Source organism: Brienomyrus brachyistius, unplaced genomic scaffold (assembly GCF_023856365.1).
Source record: "Brienomyrus brachyistius isolate T26 unplaced genomic scaffold, BBRACH_0.4 scaffold57, whole genome shotgun sequence".
NCBI classification, from domain to species: domain Eukaryota; kingdom Metazoa; phylum Chordata; class Actinopteri; order Osteoglossiformes; family Mormyridae; genus Brienomyrus; species Brienomyrus brachyistius.
The window spans coordinates 708,446-722,484 of NW_026042332.1; the positions used below are offsets into that span (position 1 = coordinate 708,446).

General features: G+C 43.8%; 1 protein-coding gene across 1 annotated transcript; it reads right to left on the reverse strand.

Annotated features, from left to right (window-relative positions):
• Window positions 1–6,364: 6,364 nt before the first annotated feature.
• Window positions 6,365–12,404, reverse strand: LOC125724517 (cobalamin trafficking protein CblD-like). Its single transcript, XM_049001256.1, has 8 exons — window positions 12,277–12,404; window positions 11,213–11,251; window positions 11,044–11,134; window positions 10,413–10,630; window positions 9,744–9,858; window positions 9,290–9,420; window positions 7,260–7,346; window positions 6,365–7,039 (listed from the first exon to the last, which is right to left on the reverse strand). Exons 2-8 carry the CDS (start codon window positions 11,219–11,221, stop codon window positions 6,845–6,847), a joined length of 846 nt encoding a protein of 281 aa, XP_048857213.1. The 5' UTR covers window positions 11,222–11,251; window positions 12,277–12,404; the 3' UTR covers window positions 6,365–6,844.
• Window positions 12,405–14,039: the final 1,635 nt, after the last annotated feature.

Here is a 14,039-nt window from a genome sequence, read left to right on the forward strand (position 1 = left end):
ATGGACTCATGACTGGAGGTGCAACCGTTAACTGAATAGAGAGTACAGTACAGTATGCAGAGTATACTGGTGAGTGTACTGGCGAGTATACTGCCACTCCACTACTCTTCTAACTGAAATATAATGCAGAGCACTTGGTGTGGATATTTACCATCCATCTTTTTTTTTGTATTATTGTACAGGTAGAATAAAAAGTTTAATGTGTGCCGCTTGGAACTTCCAAGGATCTCTGGTCTCGTTTCTCCATTTCACTCTGTTGTCATTTTGTCATGAGGTATTGTAACGCCCCCCCCCCCCCCCCCCCCCCCCAGGCATGGCTATGCATTTTATGAGGAAACTCAATGCTGTTCTCTCTCATCTTATGTATTGTCATTGGCCTTGCTGATCTTTCTCAGAACTTTGCAGTAACTTTGACTCTACCTCGGCTCACCCGTGTTCAATCTAATTGCAGATGTCAGTGAGAAATCCACCAATTAGAGAACTGAATGGAAATTCCCGGGGCTTAAATCATTAGCCTGACTTCACTGAAATGGCATGAAAGCTTTTGGGTTCGAGCCTCGGTCTCGTCACTGCGTCTGCAGCTGAATCCAAACAGAAAAATCCCCACCCCCACCCCTTCCTTTCAGGGCAGTTTAAAGGTAATGTCTTTCTCACATTCTAAATCCTCAAAGTGTAACTTTAAATCCCTTTTAAAGTGGATTAGTTTATTTTTTTGGCTGCGGGGTGTTAATTTTAAAGGTGACCTTTAGCTTTCCACTTGCTGACCTGAGTCTTGAGTCTCCTAGCCTTGACTGAAGCTCCCCAAGAACCCAGGAACAGGAGACTGAGGTGTCATGTTCCTTAAGAGCACCAAGATCCTTTGACTGAAATGCTTCATCTCGACATGAGAGAGTACACTGCTGTGACATCACTGGGGGCCCCGCATGGCCCCAGGACCAGAACTCCAGATGACTGAGGACATGGTTTTAATGACGGAGCACCGTGACCTGGTTTCAGGTCCCCAGCAGCATGCCTGAATAAAGACTCGCGTCCTGCTTATTGCCGCCATGCCGGCCTTTTAATTGTCCCACAGCAGGACGAGAATGTGCCGGAACATTGAGGCTCATTCCGTGAGCTGGGAGGTGGGTGTGCCAGCCAGCACGCTGATATAACTATATACATGCCAGTATGCCCTCCACACTGTACTTTACTCTCATTAATACTCTCAGCAGTTTAATACTGCTACAGATAACATTGGTAAGCATTTGAAGAATGGAAACTGTGATATGAAAATAGGTTATTAGTGTTAGTGAGGTGTTAGTGTCCAAGCAGTGATTGGCAAAGAGTGATGGGGTCTGAGAATGAGAAGTTTCCATAATTATGGGTGTTTTAAGTAGAGGGTTAGGGTCAGGACTGGGCAGCGCTTGGCAGAGGCAAAAGGCCAGCGTGTGTCTGTCTGTCTGTCTCGGAATTATAAGGAGAGGGAGCTGAATCTGACGTTGTCCTCGAGCCGAACTCCCTAGGAGTGCGGGCAGGTGGGGATTAGGGCAGCTTTTGGAAACTCTACCTAGGCAGGGTCACTGTGTCTTTCAGACGCGCCTCTCTTTGGGGTGTACGTTTCCCGCTGGTTTTGCCTGCAGCATCTTTTCTCACAGAATCTTTCTGAGCTCTGGGCAAAGGCTCACAAAGGCTTTATGGTGCAGACGTAGATACCTGGTATGTAAAGAGATCGATGCAGAAAGTGTAACGAACATGGGAAATACCAGACACGCAGCCTCTCAAAGCCTGAACCTTCTGAGCGTTTTATTCATTTTATGAGGTTGTCCACTGTTGTCTTTGGTCACTGTAATTACACTCACGAGGGGGGCACACTTTTCTGGACGCTGTCCCTCTCATATGTTCTGAACTCGTTAAAACCGTGCGGCCAGGCATGAGCTGAAAATCCTTTTTCCCCTCACGGATCCCAGTGACAATGCTAACCAGTCTGCCGCTTTGCATTTACAAATCCCCGGTTAGATCTGTTGCCTAATTTAATCAAATTCCCGTGGTGAGTAGCTAACAGGATTACTAGGTTACTGGGAATCGAGTTAAACCGTATACGAGTCATGGAGCTGGCTGGGCCTATGACTTCCTGGAAACCTGATTTCCACCTGAAAGGTATTTCCTCATACTGGGAAGGATTTGGTGGAAGCGAACTAGGTCCCCTTAGGTGATAAAGTGGGCTAAGAACAGCACCAGCTGTTTATAGGCAAAGTGGACTTCATATGGCCAGAGGGGGGCGTAGTGGTTAAGGAAGTTTACTAGAGCATAAGCTCAAGCTATTTACCTGGCCTCATTCCATATATATAGATAAAGACTTTTATACAACAGTTAGTTCCAACCAAGAAATCTAATTGGACAGGAGGTGCTGTATGAGTGCTGTTACCAGAGTATAACCGCACTCAGACGTTTCACATGAGATGTATCTAAAAACCGTTACTTATGCTTGTCAGCCTAACGTAACGTGGATACATTTGCAAAAAATAACTTTTAATTTAAACTATGAATATTCTTCAGACGAGGATAAATGTAAATGTAAGGAAAGAAGTCTACTACACCAGGTGTGTTCCTATGACAATAGTCAATTTAGATAAATTAGAGAAGAATAGGGGGCGACATGGTGGTGCAGTGGTTAGCACTGCTGCCTCACACCTCTGGGACCCGGGTTCGAGTCTCCGCCTGGGTCACATGTGTGTGGAGTTTGCATGTTCTCCCCATGTTGTCGTGGGGTTTCCTCCGGGTACTCCGGTTTCCCCCCACAGTCCAAAAACATGCTGAGGCTAATTGGCGTCGCTGAATTGCCCGTAGGTGTGCATGTGAGAGTGACTGGTGTGTGAGTGTGCCCTGCGATGGGCTGGCCCCCCATCCTGGGTTGTTCCCTGCCTCGTGCCCATTGCTTCCGGGATAGGCTCCGGACCCCCCGCGACCCAATAGGATAAGCGGTTTGGAAAATGGATGGATAGAGAAGAATAAAAATTAAGCTAACACTGAAAATCAGACCGCATGACTTTCATTCTGCCAACAAAACTGAACTAAATACAGTTTTAAGGCACTTTTATGGATCAGTCAAGACAACTAAAAGCGAGCTCTGCAGTGTTGGCTATCTTGCTTTTGGGCTGGTTTAAATTGATGGATGGATGGATGGATGGTACAAATCTTAAAACATACATTGCATGGCTTTGCAATAATTTTGTAAAATGTTTGTGTTGTTTGTGAGAGGCAGAGTGAGAGTGACTGCTTGCTTGGGCACACGTAGAGTTCAGCAGTCTATCCAGGATCGTCCTGCACTTGTCCTGCTGGTGCCAGGACCATGCCTTGGATGGATGGATGGATGGATGGATGGGTGGTAGCTGCGTAGAGGTCGGTTTTCCCCTCTGCTGTGTATACAGCTATGCTTGGCACTCATGTGGGGGCGGCCCACCGGTCGATGTCCCCTCCAAAAACAACATGCCTGCATGCCGGCTGCCCAGCTGCACAGATATGATTAAACACGCTTAGATGAATAACAGGAAAGGCTAAGGGGCTCAGGTGGGGCCTCGTGCTGTCTAATCTGCTCCGAGCTGTTGCTCACATTCACACACTTCTTACGCACGCAGAGGGGTGTCCTTTCTTTTCCACGGTGAACCATCCAGAACCACACTGATTGCCCATTAATCATAAAATTCAGTCCAAGGGCTATCATTCTCGTGCCTGAAAGTGGCCCCAGAAAAATGGCGTCTTTTACGTCTTCGCCCATAATCAGGTCGAAAGTCTGACAGAGAAACTCACATCCGTGAATTGCTGTGGCTGCTTTCATGCCATTCTATCCCGTTAACAGCTGTTACGGTCTGTAATCCGCTGTAGCACAGTTTCATGTTCTGCTCTATTCCCACCAGTCAGATAATGTGATGCTGAGCTAACAGCTGATGAGAGTGACGCCCCCTTTTATATTACATACAGCACAAATGGACCCACCTAGTGGAGGAAAGTAAACGAGCGTTTATTACCAGACATGTCCCATCTCTCAGGTCCTCCATCCATCCATCCATCCATCCATGTCCAGATACTGTTGAAATCAAACACCCAAACTGTGTGCTTTAAAGTTTTTTTTCTACCTTTATTTGGTATCTTTTCATGGTGCCTTGGGGAGCATAAACTTTCAGATCTTTCAGATGAATATTTCATGAAAGCTAAAATAGTGCTTTGACCCACATTGAGATCATACATTAATGCAAACGCTGCACTGTTTCTCAGAGCGGTTCATACTGAGATACACATCATCAGCAGCTGCAGCATTCCGGCATGTTCCTCTAAGATGTTTGCTGCTATCCTGTCTTTCAGGAAAGCATGTCCGCCGCTACGGGGAAAAGCCGTGTCATTTCCTGATGAATGTCCTGGCCTGTTAACCAGTGCACAACAAGGATGGAAATATGAGTACTCCAGTGTAACTCCGGTACTGATCTTTCCTGCGGTTTAGAGGATGGATGGATGGATGGATGTACAGTATGCATGGGAGGTTATTGTAACAGCAAGCATAGAAACATGGTTAAAAAAATTGCAATAGCTAGGAATTTGCTCTCAGCATCATAGCCATTAAAATATAGACGTTCATAACATACAAAAATATTTCCTCTGTGCTGAACTACCTTAATTTTGGGATGAATTTAATTATTTTTTTGAATGAGAAAAAAATTGACCAGTGAGGTTCATATAAGCACCTCACCACTTATCCTGAACTTTCCAGTTACACTAGATTTTGAACCACCAGTCATTTTTCACATATTTGGACAGATGCAAAGCTGATCTATAGTCAGTAGTTGAAGGTAACGTAATTTTATTAGTGACACTAAAAACAACACGCTACTTATTGAACAGTAGAGAAATGCTTTTTCATGCAAAACATGAGGCCAAAAGACTGTAAATGCGCTGCAAATTTGGTTTATAAAATAAAAAAAAACTGTACAATTGTCAGGGTTTTTAAATAATATTTGAAAACTCTCATTATGTCCCTCCATGTCAGCAGCCTTGGGAAGTACCATTAACTCCCTGGTAAATTTAAATTTGTCACTAAGCTGTGGCCGGTATTGATTCCTGATCCACAAGGGGGCGCCTACAGTCTAATACTCACGATATACCTGCCAGTGTTTGACACACAGGTGTAAAACATATCAATGCCATGCAGGTCAACACAAAAAGCTATGGTCTGACAGCTGCGCTGGGCAATGCAGTTGCACCTTTAAACAGTGTTTCAGCAAAATGTTAATAGCTGGTATAAGTTGAGTTACTCTGAAGTGCAGTAATTAGCGCCATAATTTAAGTAACTCATTAGTAAACGATTTCCAAACACATCACTAAAGCTCCCACATAAGTTACCCGGTGACTGTTTAATGGTTCCGTATTGATCCCATATTGATGGACTGCGGTTAGTTCTTTGGCTGATTCATACACCTCAGACAAGGTGCCGATACTGAGGAGGTCACTGCTGTCAGGGGGTCGGTGTGTGAAAGGGTCACAGGCCTTTGGGCCCAATGGTGTCATCACTCTGCTGAGGGGATTTCAACCAGTGACTTTCTGATCACAGGCCGAGTGTCCTAAACCACAGCCACACAGTATAACTGCATTCATTGTGTGGTGTAACAATGACACATCGCACAATATTCTGCAACTCTAAAATATGACGATATGCACTATATAACAATGCACTGTGGTACAAAATCATTTAATATTAACACAAGAGGGTGTGACAGATAATCTCAGTTTTGTTTGAGGTTTTAGTTTTGCATATTGCAGAAAAAGGAAAAAAACTGCAAAAAAAACAGCTTTTTTGTAAATGCATTTTTTTGGACACATACATTTATAAAAAGGCTAATAGTTATGAGATCTTAGTTTTTCCAGTCTTGTTTTGTTGAGTATTATGCAAGTGTGTCAAATCATGAGCCCCAAGTTGTACATTGAACCGAACTGTGAGTAGACTATCATTACATCCGTAGTTCTCATATGCCTTTGGCTTTCGGTGAAGTTCAGAATAATCCTGAAGCAAATTGCACTGCATAAAATAACTAGCAGCTTGAATCCACCTTCCACAGAAGCTGGAATAGACTCAAAGAACAAATATCACAGGCAATAGAGTATTGGTTAACAAGCTATAATCACAGGCTACAGGTACCTCTCTGTGTTCAACATTCACCATGAGAATAATGTAGCCTGAAGCCCACACTCTCCAACTGGTCGTCCCTGATGCTGCTTGCTGGCCAGCAGGTTGGCCCACTAGGGGACATAGGTGGCCGTCTATGGTGCCAACTGAGCCAGAATAGAGTGTGAAAAAGGAGCTTTACATAAATGCTCAAAAAACGCTCACACACACATCTATACTCAAAATCCTTTAATAATAATAATACTCAATAAATAATGATTTCAAGCTTATAAAATTCTTTTTCGCTGGTCATGTCAAGACGTTCCTGACATACAAACAGCTAAGGTCACAGTTGTGTTATAGGTAAAGGCATCATTTAAGAACAGAACCTTAAAAAACTGGTTCCTGTTCTTTCATTGGATTATTCTGACACTGCAAGGTGTCAATATGGTGTCAAAAAATACATATCAATCAGAAACTGGATGCCAGGATGCAGGCAGTCTTGTTTTAAAAAGTCTTAGAATGACATTTAGTGTAATCTTAAGACCAGGGTGAACATGAACTATATATCACGCTCATCTGTACTTCTGTGACGTGCAGTTCCTCTGAGCACCTGAAGGGGGCAGTCCTCCCCACCTGTGGATCTCGGCGGGGTGCTGCATCCCCATGCTCCAGCACTCGCCGCTCCGCCTCTGCACTCCCCTGCTATGGCTCTCAGTCTCCTTGGAGCTTCCGCATGACGAGGCTATGAGGGGGGGCATTGGTGAACAGCGCCCCCACCAGCTCATGCCTACCCAGGATGGCCTGACGAATGACCTTGCAGCTGCCCAGGTCCTCGATGCGAATGCCCAGGCCGTGGTGTTTCTCGGCAGGATCCACGGGGACGCCGCCCGCGTACGACCCAAAGAACTGGGGAGACGCAAAAAACAAGCACAAAACAAGGCCGAAATGAGGGAAAAGCCAATGAGGGACCCTGACACTGTCACATGGTGAAAGGACACAGCCCCGCCCCAAGCGTGGCCATCAGGGATATACACAGGAAAATAAAATGTCTGCTAATGCATATTCGTTATGTAAAAGTGGGCGGGGCCACACCTCTTTTATAAACAACAAATACGCAGCTACTTACAGCCAATCCAGAGACAGGGTCGATGAAGTCGGCCCAGAATCCCGCTGTGCGGAGGGCGTAGCAGATCTCTTTAGCACCGCTGATGAACTGCAGGAGAGAGAGAGAGAGACAATGCAGCCCTTAACAAGGTTTAACGAAGACGCGTGACACGCGGCGCTGACCCCGTCACCCAACCGCTAAGCCGCGTCGGGCCACCATGTAACATCTCAGCAGCCAAATGTCAAAAGCCCTAAAAACAGCTTCAGCAAACTCGCAGCTAACAGGTCTGTCTGTTCTCAAGTGCCTCCGTCACAGGCCAGCATGAGGCTGTTTCCGCAGTGCCAAAAGCCTTCCGATGGAAAACCTACAGCTCACACCAGCCGGCCCGATTAGCGTGATCACTCCATACCATGGCCCGGCGTGGCACACCTGACTGTGCCCTGGCCCACTTGGACTTCTTATATGGATTATGAGAGGGTATTACGCTGATGGAATAAAAAAAAACAACATAACACGCAAAACATTACTTTTATGATAAAACTCATTACCATTACTCTCCGACGTACAAGAAATAAACAGATGATTGTCTGTAAAGGTTATAGTCATTTGCTCAATAAACATCGAAAACCATTCGGCTCGGCGCATCATGCTTGATTAACTAACACTGTAGATAATGTAGTGTAGGTACAGATGCTACTCTGATTTAACATAATATAGCAAATAGGCTACACGATCCCTTATAAAGAATTCCGACTTGAAGCTGGGGAGATTAAAATAGCTGACATTTTAATATTCCATATAACATGATATGTGCAATTCTGATATAGGATATACGTGAGTTTTAGCAGTAGTTCCGACATACTGAGACCATGGTTCCGATTCAGTGGTTAGTGTTCACATTTCACGTTAATGTCTGTACAGGTAGTTCTTGACTTTACGTCTTTTTGTTCCAAATTATCACTCAATCAAGAACTAAGGCGAGAGGTATTTTCCCGTAGAAATGTTATAAAAATTATGACTTTGGTTCCAGCCAAAAGATTTTTTATTATGCATTTTTGCCAAACAAATGAACGCAAACGTATTATTAGAATTAACATTTAATCAAAAATATACTCAATTTTGGTGGTCAGCGGACGGGGTGGGGTTTCTTCCTGTATCCCATTCTGAGCTGGTGGAGATCACTCACAAACAGTGTGTAGAATGCATGAACAGGATCAGGGTCAAATCAGACACCATTATACAATATGCCAGAGAGATTAATACTGTGTATGCGGAGACATGCAAAGTACATATCAGGCATGCAGAGAGTCAGATATTTCACAAGACAAAGTTATCCGAAAACTTTGTCTGGTGATGGACTTTCAAAAATGCAGTACCCCAGTACCTTTTCAGCACCGGTATCTCACGCAGCACTAGTCTGCAAAAAGTCAGATATCTGGTATGATGTGGGCTCTCTTTTTTCATGCAAATGTATTTGAGAGTCAAATGTTACATTTGGCACAGTGTGAATTGGGACTTCGCCATCTTGCCCATTTGACTCCCTCTGCCGCCCCCTGGAGGATGGGCTCCCCCTTTGAGTCTGGTTCCTCTCAAGGTTTCTTCCTTCTAGGGAGTTTTCCCTTGCCACTGTCACCTCTGGCTTGCTCATTGGGGGCTTTGGGCATGGATAATGTAAAGCGCTTTGAGGCAATATAATGTTGACAAAATGCTCTATACAAATAAAACTGACTGAATAAATAAAAATCACTGTGCTGCATACATGATAAATCCGTGGACATTAATTCCATTCTGCAAAAGTGCTTTCCTTCCTATGTTTTCTTGAACGCAAAAAAGTCACATGGTGATGACAAAAGCGAGCTCGGACCAGGAGCGTTGAGGTCAATGTGAGCGCAGACCGGCGGGGGACTGGGGGCAGTTGTGTTCGGGCATGGTACAAAACCCAAAAACAATAGTGACAATTTCCACTGTCCCCCTGAGATTTGCACTGCCATCTCACCTGTAGTACGGTGTTAAAAATGGCTTTTTTTAATACACTTGTTAACGTTACTCACTTTACTAAGCAGCTCCTCTCGTTCCCTGGTCACCTCCTCGCACCCCAAGGTCATGTCATACTGTGTTTTCTGCGTCACCGTGACGACCATCATGCCACTGACTGGTGCCTCTGGAAACATGGACCCGAAATCTGTGGAGAGAAACAGACACACGGTGAAGGGCGGCGGATTCCGACGCTCAGCCGGCTGCCTCAAGCGCTTCCTGCTGTGACTAACTATTACTGTCCTGCTGTGAACCACTCCGCCGTGACCATTTTGGGTTGCCTATCAATTAGAGGACATATTTAAAATTGCAGTTTAGCTTCAATATAAACTGCGGATTTTGAACATTGTACAGGAACTGATGAGACACAACAAATAAAGGTTAAAGGAAAATGCGCCGACAGACTCGTTTAAGACTTGGTGCTGGTGCCACTGCAGTTTTGGGGCCAGTACCAGAAAAGCGGGCGGGTACCTTGTTTGAGCAGCTCAGGGCATTGCTGGATGGCACACTCCACATTAGAGTCCTCAAAATACAGCTCTGCCTTACTGACTCTCTCTGGAAAAGGTGATTCTTTTCCCTGAGGAAGCTGCAGAACAAAGTAAAAATGATAAAGAAATGTGCATTGTAATGATTCATCAGCATGCAAGCAGTCTACAGAATCGTGAAGTACCTTGTAAGTGACGACAGATCACAAAAAAAAAAAAACACACTTATTTTCATTTTTCTTTATTTTTTTCAATAATGCCAGCATGCCCGGGAGGATGGGCAGCCAGTCGACCTTGGACCCCCCAGAGGTTTTATTTTCCTCTCCTCTGTTACCTTGTTTCCACGAAGGACAACACATATTGTAATATTTCAGTTAAGAGCTTTGTGCACTTTTTATTCGATCCACTAGATGGCAGCAGAATTCTGCCCCAACCATCATTCAGCATTAACTGCTGTAAAATCACACAAATTATTCCAAGCCCAAGTCATGCTTGGAGTTAACACCAAGGAGGATAAAAACCACAACTAAAAAGAAGTAGTAATTAAAATGATTAAGTAATTTAAACTAAAAAGAAGTAGTAACTAAAATGAGCTGTATATGACTGTTATATGTAGCAGAATCGGTATGTGAGGCTACAAGCAGACAGGTGGTACCTGGAACTCGGTGATAAACTGTGCCAGTATGAACTCGTGCCTCTCACTGCTGGAGGGCGCAGAAAGCACGTCGGGGGCCATCACGTAAGCGGGGCCTCTCTGGGGGCCTGGGGCGCCTTCCAGGTGGCAGGCAAAGCCTACGTTGCCGGGTAGCTGGAAACGCTGGTCACGGGGCCCAAAGGGACCCATATTCTCATCAGGCCACACGGTCTGGGACTCTGAGAAAAACACAAATTAATTTAGGGGAAAGACACCACCAGTCAATTAAAAAAAAGAATAAAAAATTAATGCGCACACAAGACACATGAATATATCAAAGTACCAGGAGCATTAGGGCCGCAGTGTCGCTCAGTGGTTTAGGGATTTGTGCTCATGCCCAGAAGGTTGTGGGTTTAAATCTCACAGATGGCAGCATAATCATATCACTACTGTCCCCTTTAACAAGGCCTAACCGCACATTCTGCAGGGACACTAGCTGCTCTCCATCTCCAAGCTTTCCTCACTTGTATGTCATTTACATTTTGTTCAAAATAAATAGATATGTAAAATTTCTTTAAGAAAAAAAAAAGTTTTACATCAGAAGTGTGACCTGCAGGAACCATGTACGGCGTATCAGAGCCTGAGGACCCACCAGTGGAGAAAGCCCTGGTCGCTGCAACCCGGCACAAAAGGCCACGGATACCAGGGAGGCGTGACACCATTACGGCTCTACTACAGAGTGCCTGCGAAGCAAAGAAAGGCATATGATTAACACGAAAAAGCAGAAAGCAACAGGTTCCGCCCTCCGCTGCTGTACTCACACTGGTCATCCTCAGCGGCCTCCCAAAGCCTCCGACCACCTAAAAATTCAGAAGAGCACCGTTAGCTATACAACTTTCAAACTCTTTTCTGTAATTACCACATTACGTATACATTTCATTTATTCAGCAAACTCTTATCAAATGCAATGTGCAACTGAGGAAGGCAGAGTCAGTCAGTGCCCGGAGCCAATAGGGCTTAATGGCCCTGCTCATGGGCCCAACGGTGACATCACTCATTTTATGTTTCTTTTCAAACTACAATATTGACTTGTTCTGCAGACACCTAAAATACTTCATTTACCACGATCGCTTTCATACACATGGAAATGCAGTTCAAACCATGAGAAGCACCCGGTAACTAGAGGCGAAGGACGTCAACTTAAGAAACTTTCTTATGCAATGGAAATTCTTATGCAAAATAGTAGTACTAACGAAGAACAACAAATCAACTGTTTCTTGAGTTTTTCTATGACAATCGAAAGCAGTCTAAATATTTTGTGAGTCAATTAGTGAAGTATGTCGATCACGTTGTAAAGGATTCCTTATTACCACCTTGCAAATTATCAGAAGCTAGAAGACCTCTTTACACTAAAGAGCACTAATTAACGCATTGCCGGTATAAACTACTGTATAAATATTTTATATACAGTAGTACTATATTACTGTTTAGTATATGACCTAATCTCGGTGATGTTATTACAGGAAATGACATCCAGCCCCCGTGATAAGCCCCACATGTTATTATGCCTCACAATTTCCTAACAAACACTAGCTAAGCACCGTTGCTTCCGGGCAGAAAAAAGTGGAAACTCCAGAAGCAGGTTTTCGGTGAAAAAGAGGCGCTTATGTACAAGGCTCCTCTTTCATAAACACATTATCCAATGTACATGTAACATGCTAGTGCATTAGATAAGGTGCATGCTAGCAGACTGCTTTCTGAGAAATACTATGCAGCTTATCCTTTATGATTTATCCTCATTCGTTCTGCGCAGAACTGCTATCGGCCATTTCTTCTGAGAAAGGGGATTTACAAGTCGTATCAAATATTTGAAGTTGTACTGTACCTGTGTTTTTGAGTCCTACTAAACAGTCTCAACAACTCTCCTTCCGCGTTCTGACACATGCGCACAATGCTGGTCACGTATCGACGGTGTCCGGGACGGACAAACATACCCATGACGAAACTGAAGGCATAGGTCAGGAATACCGGAGAAGTAGAATCGGCTGTATTTAAAAACGCATGTATGTCTTTATTATCAGTCAATCAACCTAATATCAACATCCAACATTATTAAAGTCAAATAGGACTTTAATATAAACCCGATTTTTAAGTTCAGTGCAGTTTCATAATTTATGTATAGTGCATGTAATAGTTTATTGCATACTCAAGAAACAACTCGTACTCTAGGATCTGTGGGCTAAAGAAGAAATGAAGTTGATTAAAATATTAAAGCATTCAAAGGTTTTATTTGGCACAGGCGAACAGTCAGACTATGACATGCATTAAAATGCAAGGTGGTCATCTCCGCCATAATAATGAAGAAAAAAAAATAAAGACACTGAAGGAAGCAAATAGTAAATGCGTCAAATAAAGTGCGAGGTGCATAAATAAAGAGACAATATACATTTGAGCTGTCAATTACACATTAAGCAGTCTAATGGGGGTAGAAGCTCCTTCTGACCCTCTCAGTTCACATTGCGAAACAGCAGATATGATCGATACGCTTTCCAGACCTTTGACTTGAATGCGTCCCTGCTAGAAAAAGGTTTTGTAATTGGTGTTTATTTGTTCATAAGCTGAAAATATGTAAAGGCAAACAAGGGCCTTCAGACAGGGAGGAGTCAGCTGAGAAGACCAGTGGCCAGTACTACGAAGCGGGGTTACTGGCTTATCGGGGTAACTTGTCGGATTTAAGGTAGTCTGAGCAAAATGTGAACGAATATGAATTCCATTTAGACTGTGGTATCTTAAATGCGACAATTAAGTTACCCCGATACGCCAGTAACCCTGCTTCGTAGTACAGGCCACAGTTACAGGCATGTTCCACCTGGTGGGGGTTAAGGCAGGACCTGCAGTATTGATTAAATGACTTGGGAACATCCCACAATCAGAAAAAGGGCACCAGTTTGTACCTTTGCCTGTCCCTGCGGCTGTACCCTTAAGGGCTGTCAATTGGACCCTTAGCTCTAAGTAATTGTACCTTTTGAGGCACAGAAACGGACTTTACCTTATAGATTCTCTGAATTGTGCGCAAAACGCGAGGCTGTGATTAGTAGACCTAGTCCACCTAGAGGGCAGCAGGTGAGTTCAGCTTCCATTTAGCTGGATCTTTGGCTGCAAGGATGGTAGATAAAGGCTTAAATAATAATGAAAAAGGCACACTCAAGGTGCTGTCTCATTGATTTATTGGAAGCATGTCGAATGACGGACACATTTTGACACTAAGCCATCTTGAAAGTCAGTCTTATCACGCTGAAGATGGTTTAATGCCAAAACGCGTAGGCTATGTAAAAACCAAATAGCCCAAAAGAATTAATTCGCAATTTAGCACATTGTGTTCAAACGTTACAAGATAGAATGGGTTACTGCGAACACAAATCTATTTATTATATCTCATCTACCTCTTATTCACCCTCTGTGAATTCAACACCCTGCCGGCAGGTTATTCACAGCCGTAGAATTACATAGAATATCGCTGCGAATTTATATAAATGAAAGTGTGTGTTTTACTCCAAAATGTCTGTATACTATGCTGTACATATAATGTATAGAACGAAACAGACATAAAATAGCAGGAATGTAACATATCAAAATCTGATATTGTGC